Source organism: Triticum aestivum, chromosome 4B (genome assembly GCF_018294505.1).
Source record: "Triticum aestivum cultivar Chinese Spring chromosome 4B, IWGSC CS RefSeq v2.1, whole genome shotgun sequence".
In the NCBI taxonomy this organism is placed as follows: Eukaryota; Viridiplantae; Streptophyta; class Magnoliopsida; order Poales; family Poaceae; genus Triticum; species Triticum aestivum.
This window is the reverse complement of record NC_057804.1, coordinates 17,800,156-17,808,585: the sequence shown is the minus strand read 5'-3', so window position 1 is coordinate 17,808,585 and position 8,430 is coordinate 17,800,156. Positions and strand designations below refer to the sequence as shown.

Sequence of the window (8,430 nt, the reverse complement as noted above, 5' to 3'; positions counted from 1 at the left end):
TCTTGCTTTGATTGACGGTAGCATTATAAGATGATCTCTCACTAAATTATCAAGAAGTGTTCTCCCTGAGTATGCACCGTTGCCAAAGTTCGTCGTGCCCAGACACCACGTGATGATCGGGTGTGATAAGCTCTACGTCCATCTACAACGGGTGCAAGCCAGTTTTGCACACGCAGAATACTCAGGTTAAACTTGACGAGCCTAGCATATGCAGATATGGCCTCGGAACATGGAGACCGAAAGGTCGAGCGTGAATCATATAGTAGATATGATCAACATAACGATGTTCACCATTGAAAACTACTCCATCTCACGTGATGATCGGTCATGGTTTAGTTGATTTGGATCACGTAATCACTTAGAGGATTAGAGGGATGTCTATCTAAGTGGGAGTTCTTAAATAATATGATTAATTGAACTTAAATTTATCATGAACTTAGTACCTGATAGTATCTTGCTTGTTTATGTTGATTGTAGATAGATGGCTCGTGCTGTTGTTCCGTTGAATTTTAATGCGTTCCTTGAGAAAGCAAAGTTGAAAGATGATGGTAGCAATTACACGGACTGGGTCCGTAACTTGAGGATTATCCTCATTGCTGCACAGAAAAATTACGTCCTGGAAGCACCGCTGGGTGCCAGGCCTGCTGCTGGAGCAACACCAGATGTTATGAACGTCTGACAGAGCAAAGCTGATGACTACTCGATAGTTCAGTGTGCCATGCTTTACGGCTTAGAATCGGGACTTCAACGACGTTTTGAACGTCATGGAGCATATGAGATGTTCCAGGAGTTGAAGTTAATATTTCAAGCAAATGCCCGAATTGAGAGATATGAAGTCTCCAATAAGTTCTATAGCTGCAAGATGGAGGAGAACAGTTCTGTCAGTGAGCATATACTCAAAATGTCTGGGTATAATAATCACTTGATTCAATTGGGAGTTAATCTTCCGGATGATTGCGTTATTGACAGAATTCTCCAATCACTGCCACCAAGCTACAAGAGCTTCGTGATGAACTATAATATGCAAGGGATGAACAAGACTATTCCCGAGCTCTTCGCAATGCTGAAAGCTGCGGAGGTAGAAATCAAGAAGGAGCATCAAGTGTTGATGGTTAACAAGACCACTAGTTTCAAGAAAAAGGGCAAAGGGAAGAAAAAGGGGAACTTCAAGAAGAACGGCAAGCAAGTTGCTGCTCAAGAGAAGAAACCCAAGTCTGGACCTAAGCCTGAAACTGAGTGCTTCTACTGCAAGCAGACTGGTCACTGGAAGCGGAACTGCCCCAAGTATTTGGCGGATAAAAAGGATGGCAAGGTGAACAAAGGTATATGTGATATACATGTTATTGATGTGTACCTTACTAGAGCTCGCAGTAGCACCTGGGTATTTGATGCTGGTTCTGTTGCTAATATTTGCAACTCGAAACAGGGACTACGGAATAAGCGGGCACTGGCAAAGGATGAGGTGACGATGCGCGTGGGAAATGGTTCCAAAGTTGATGTGATCGCGGTCGGCACGCTACCTCTACATCTACCTTCGGGATTAATATTAGACCTAAATAATTGTTATTTGGTGCCAGCGTTGAGCATGAACATTATATCTGGATCTTGTTTAATGCGAGGCGGTTATTCATTTAAATCAGAGAATAATGGTTGTTCTATTTATATGAGTAATATCTTTTATGGTCATGCACCCTTGAAGAGTGGTCTATTCTTATTAAATCTCGATAGTAGTAATACACATATTCATAATGTTGAAGCCAAAAGATGCAGAGTTGATAATGAAAGTGCAACTTATTTGTGGCACTGTCGTTTAGGTCATATCGGTATAAAGCGCATGAAGAAACTTCATACTGATGGACTTTTGGAACCACTTGATTATGAATCACTTGGTACTTGCGAACCGTGCCTCATGGGCAAGATGACTAAAACACCGTTCTCCGGTACTATGGAGAGAGCAACAGATTTGTTGGAAATCATACATACCGATGTATGTGGCCCGATGAATATTGAGGCTCGTGGCGGATATCGTTATTTTCTCACCTTCACAGATGATTTAAGCAGATATGGGTATATCTACTTAATGAAACATAAGTCTGAAACATTTGAAAAGTTCAAAGAATTTCAGAGTGAAGTTGAAAATCATCGTAACAAGAAAATAAAGTTTCTACGATCTGATCGTGGAGGAGAATATTTGAGTTACGAGTTTGGTGTACATTTGAAAAACTGTGGAATAGTTTCGCAACTCACGCCACCCGGAACACCACAGCGTAATGGTGTGTCCGAACGTCGTAATCGTACTTTACTAGATATGGTGCGATCTATGATGTCTCTTACTGATTTACCGCTATCATTTTGGGGATATGCTTTAGAGACGGCCGCATTCACGTTAAATATGGCACCATCAAAATCCGTTGAGACGACGCCTTATGAACTGTGGTTTGGCAAGAAACCAAAGTTGTCGTTTCTTAAAGTTTGGGGCTGCGATGCTTATGTGAAAAAGCTTCAACCTGATAAGCTCGAACCCAAATCGGAGAAATGTGTCTTCATAGGATACCCAAAGGAGACTATTGGGTACACCTTCTATCACAGATCCGAAGGCAAGACATTCGTTGCTAAGAATGGATCCTTTCTAGAGAAGGAGTTTCTCTCGAAAGAAGTGAGTGGGAGGAAAGTAGAACTTGACGAGGTAACTGTACCTGCTCCCTTACTGGAGAGTAGTTCATCACAGAAAACTGTTTCAGTGACACCTACACCAGTTAGTGAAGAAGCCAATGATAATAATCATGAAACTTCAGATCAAGATACTGCTGAACCTCGTAGATCAACGAGAGTAAGATCCACACCAGAGTGGTACGGTAATCCTATTCTGGAAGTCATGATACTAGATCATGATGAACCTACGAACTATGAAGAAGCGATGGTGAGCCCAGATTCCGCAAAGTGGCTTGAAGCCATGAAATCTGAGATGGGATCCATGTATGAGAACAAAGTATGGACTTTGGTTGACTTGCCCGATGATCGGCAAGCAATTGAGAATAAATGGATCTTTAAGAAGAAGACTGACGCTGATGGTAATGTTACTGTCTACAAAGCTCGACTTGTCGCAAAAGGTTTTCGGCAAGTTCAAGGGATTGACTACGATGAGACCTTCTCACCTGTAGCGATGCTTAAGTCCGTCCGAATCATGTTAGCAATTGCCGCATTTTATGATTATGAAATTTGGCAGATGGATGTCAAAACTGCATTCCTGAATGGATTTCTAGAAGAAGAGTTGTATATGATGCAACCGGAAGGTTTTGTCGATCCAAAGGGAGCTAACAAAGTGTGCAAGCTCCAGCGATCCATTTATGGACTGGTGCAAGCCTCTCGGAGTTGGAATAAACGTTTTGATAGTGTGATCAAAGCATTTGATTTTATACAGACTTTCGGAGAAGTCTGTATTTACAAGAAAGTGAGTGGGAGCTCTGTAGCATTTCTGATATTATATGTGGATGACATATTGCTGATTGGAAATGATATAGAATTTCTGGATAGCATAAAGGGATACTTGAATAAAAGTTTTTCAATGAAAGACCTCGGTGAAGCTGCTTACATATTAGGCATTAAGATCTATAGAGATAGATCAAGACGCTTAATTGGACTTTCACAAAGCACATACCTTGACAAGATTTTGAAGAAATTCAAAATGGATCAAGCAAAGAAAGGATTCTTGCCTGTATTACAAGGTGTGAAGTTGAGTAAGACTCAATGCCCGACCACTGCAGAAGATAGAGAGAATATGAAAGATGTTCCCTATGCATCAGCCATAGGCTCTATCATGTATGTAATGCTGTGTACCAGACCTGATGTGTGCCTTGCTATAAGTTTAGCAGGGAGGTACCAAAGTAATCCAGGAGTGGATCACTGGACAGCGGTCAAGAACATCATGAAATACCTGAAAAGGACTAAGGATATGTTTCTCGTATATGGAGGTGACAAAGAGCTCACCGTAAAAGGTTACGTTGATGCAAGCTTTGACACTGATCCGGACGATTCTAAATCGCAAACCGGATACGTGTTTACTTTAAACGGTGGAGCTGTCAGTTGGTGCAGTTCTAAACAAAGCGTCGTAGCGGGATCTACATGTGAAGCGGAGTACATAGCTGCTTCGGAAGCAGCAAATGAAGGAGTCTGGATGAAGGAGTTCATATCCGATCTAGGTGTCATACCTAATGCATCGGGTCCAATGAAAATCTTTTGTGACAATACTGGTGCAATTGCCTTGGCAAAGGAATCCAGATTTCACAAAAGGACCAAACACATCAAGAGACGCTTCAACTCCATCCGGGATCTGGTCCAGGTGGGAGACATAGAGATTTGCAAGATACATACGGATCTGAATGTTGCAGACCCGTTGACTAAGCCTCTTCCACGAGCAAAACATGATCAGCACCAAAGCTCCATGGGTGTTAGAATCATTACAGTGTAATCTAGATTATTGACTCTAGTGCAAGTGGGAGACTGAAGGAAATATGCCCTAGAGGCAATAATAAAGTTATTATTTATTTCCTTATAATCATGATAAATGTTTATTATTCATGCTAGAATTGTATTAACCGGAAACATAATACATGTGTGAATACATAGACAAACAAAGTGTCACTAGTATGCCTCTACTTGACTAGCTCGTTAATCAAAGATGGTTATGTTTCCTGACCATGAACAATGAGTTGTTATTTGAGTAATGAGATCACATCATTAGTTGAATGATCTGATTGACATGACCCATTCCATTAGCTTAGCACCTGATCGTTTAGTATGTTGCTATTGCTTTCTTCATGACTTATACATGTTCCTATGACTATGAGATTATGCAACTCCCGTTTGCCGGAGGAACACTTTGGGTGCTACCAAACGTCACAACGTAACTGGGTGATTATAAAGGAGCATTACAGGTGTCTCCAAAAGTAGATGTTGGGTTGGCGTATTTCGAGATTAGGATTTGTCACTCCGATTGTCGGAGAGGTATCTCTGGGCCCTCTCGGTAATGCACATCACATAAGCCTTGCAAGCACTGCAACTAATATGTTAGTTGTGAGATGATGTATTACGGAACGAGTAAAGAGACTTGCCAGTAACGAGATTGAACTAGGTATTGGATACCGACGATCGAATCTCGGGCAAGTAACATACCGATGACAAAGGGAACATCGTATGTTGTTATGCGGTCTGACCGATAAAGATCTTCGTAGAATATGTAGGAGCCAATATGGGCATCCAGGTCCCGCTATTGGTTATTGACCGGAGACGTGTCTCGGTCATGTCTACATTGTTCTCGAACCCGTAGGGTCCGCACGCTTAAGGTTACGATGACAGTTATATTATGAGTTTACATGTTTTGATGAACCGAAGGAGTTCGGAGTCCCGGATGAGATCGGGGACATGACGAGGAGTCTCGAAATAGTCGAGACGTAAAGATTCATATATTGGATGATATGGTTAGGCCAAGGGGTCAAGCCCATGAGGCTTTAGATCGGTGCAAAAAGGAGTTTTGCGGAGGCCAGGGGGCCAAACGCCGGAGACCCTGGCGTCTGGCCCTGGGCCAGACGCCGAGGCCCATGGCGTCTGGGCCAGACGCCAAGGATTGTGGCGTTTGGTCCTGGAGTCCGAGTGGGACTCTTGCCTTTCGGGCAAAACCGACTTTGAGGAGGCTTTTGCTCCAAGTTTCGACCCCGGGGCTCAACATATAAATAGAGGGGCAGGGCTAGCACCAAAGACACAACAAGTTGATCCACGTGATCTATTCCTTAGCCGTGTGCGGTGCCCCCTGCCACCATATACCTCGATAATACTGTAGCGGAGTTTAGGCGAAGCCCTGCTGCTGTAGTTCATCAAGATCGTCACCACGCCGTCGTGCTGACGGAACTCTTCCCCGACACTTTGCTGGATCGGAGTCCGGGGATCGTCATCGAGCTGAACGTGTGCTCGAACTCGGAGCTGCCGTAGTTTCGGTGCTTGATCGGTTGGATCGTGAAGACATACGACTACTTCCTCTACGTCGTGTCATCGCTTCCGCAGTCGGTCTGCGTTGGGTACGTAGACAACACTCTCCCCTCGTTGCTATGCATCACATGATCTTGCGTGTGCGTAGGAATTTTTTTGAAATTACTACGAAACCCAACATCATCGGCCTGCCAGCCGAGAGCAATGGCAGCCATCTCCTTCTTTTGCTCCGAGGAGAGGATGTCCCAGAGGGCTTTGGAGCGCGAGGAGTCCATGATGAGCATGGTGCGGAGAGGAGAAAGGGACTAGAGGAGGATGACTTTGGTTATGGCCGGGGCTGGACATTATATAGCAGGCGGATGGCAATGGGCCACGGCGGTGTGGTTAATGATGGACGGCGGATGGACGGACGGGTGGTGCCGGAGTAGGTTCCTTGGAAACCGCACATCATTAATATAAGGCGACAGACCGACGGTGTGTCGTTTGAATGTGGAGCAGTCGCCTGCACCGGGAGGCGGCGCGGACGGCGCTCTCTCGGCCGGCGCACCGCTTCAATGCTGGCAGTAGTGAGAAGTCGCGTACGCTCTAGCCGAGCATGAATGCGGCACTAACACTCTGGAGCAGCGCTGACTGTTTCAGGCGTGAAGCGCACGCGTGGCGAGGGAGGGTGTTAATGGTGGGCCAGTGCAGTCAGAAGTGGACGTGGCAGCGCTTCGGACGCCCGCAAAGCCTCCCCCCACTTTGTCTCCAGTTTTGTGAAAAAAGTGCGTCCAGACCAACGAGCGGACCAATACAGGACCGTGTTGGATGGCAAAACAAGCCCGAACCGCTGTGTTGCTCCCACGAAGCAACTTGAGCGAAATCCCTTATCACCAAAATCGCCACTATTCCCTTCTTCTCTCCATCTCGCAGCCGCCAGAGTATGTCGCGCGGGCAAAGCCGGCGCGGGTGTCTAGCTAGCTAGCTGCATGTTCTTGGCACCGGTGCTTGCATTTTTCTGCTGGATTTATTCAGACTTTTTTTTAGAACGAAGGCTCAAGAAGAGCCCGACTTTGAATTAACAAAGCCATCAACCGACCAGGGAATACACAAGGCCACCAATACAACCAACTGAAAACAGAAAAGAAAATAAACTGCAGGTACACAGTGATGCCGAAGCAGCTTACAAGCACCAAAGACTACACGCCCTATAGAAGTAAACAGAATAAGCACTAGCATGTAGTCAACGGAGTCCTCCAAGTGAACTTTAGTCAGTAGGACAAACAGAGGGGAACTTCGGGCGGAGCCATTGCCCAACGTCGATGGACCGAGCCCTCATCTACCCTGGAAAGTGCACATCGAAACCATGCCGCTCCTCTTCAAATCCGGAGGGGAGCCTTGCCCCTCGCCTTGGCTCAAAAGGCGCAGGACCGCCGGAAGATGGAATTGCCCTCCCTAGAGCAAGGAAAGGGCATGATTCTGGGCACCAAGGGAGATACTCAACTCGACACGCCGCTGCACGAAGGGTACCAGAAGAAAGTCCACGCCGCAGCCCACTGAAACAAGCACGGAGAGGAAAAACTGCACAAGGGAGCTGTCACTGAACAAACAAACAACAAGGAGAAAATGGAGCATCCATAACTGGAATCAGATCAACCCGCAGAATCAGCTCTGTGACCTTGCAACCGCATCTGGTTGCTACCAATACAAAGGAGAGGATCCCTATCCCCTCCCTGCCCAAGGCAGAGACGTTGAGCAAGCAAGCACAGATCGGCCAACGGCCAAACGAGAGGACAACGGACCGACACTAATTCAGAGACAAAGCATCATGCTCCAAATCCCTTGCCGAAGACGCAGCCACCTGGCCAGCACCACAACACACTCCCACCTTGCCCAAGTCGGCACCTTCAAGAAGGAGGCGGTGCACGCTGCACTGTTGTCGACCTGTCTCGGCAAGACATGGGATTTCTCCCGGGCATGGAGCGGGAGGGAGAGGGCACGAACCTCGACGGCGCCTCCAAGGAGGGGAACGGCACCGGCCGGTGTCACCGCCGTCGTGGCTAGAGCACCCCAGCCAAGGATTTTTCCCGATCGGTCCGCATCTCCGGGCAGCCCAACGCCGGATCCAGCGGCCAGAGGCCACCGACGACCAGATCCGGCGAGGCAAAGTGCTGCGTGGGGGAGGGAGGCCGCCTTCAGATCCAGCCGCGGACGAGGAGGGCGCAGCACCGCTGCGACCGGCGACAGCTCCCGCCGTCCCTCGCCACCCTCGCGGCCAAGGAAACGGAGGGCCACCACCTGCGACGCTGCTTGCAGGGAGACAGCGCCGCCTCGCCACCCGAGGCCGCCGCCTCGGCGTCCGGAGCCCTCTGGTCGGGGGCAGCAAATCCTCGCCGCCGCCGTCCTTGACGACCCCGCGGGCGGCGCCGGAGGTCTCCTCGGGCGGCGGCGAGGGGGGAGGGAGGAGGC

General features: G+C 47.5%; 1 protein-coding gene across 1 annotated transcript in view; it reads left to right on the top strand.

Annotated features, from left to right (window-relative positions):
* Nucleotides 1–7,938: 7,938 nt before the first annotated feature.
* Nucleotides 7,939–8,430, top strand: part of LOC123089887 (uncharacterized) — a 4,849-nt gene continuing 4,357 nt past the window's right edge. The window contains exon 1 of the mRNA XM_044511439.1: nucleotides 7,939–8,003. Within this exon, the coding sequence (XP_044367374.1) occupies nucleotides 7,939–8,003 (65 nt within the window). The remainder of the gene's footprint in view (nucleotides 8,004–8,430) is intronic.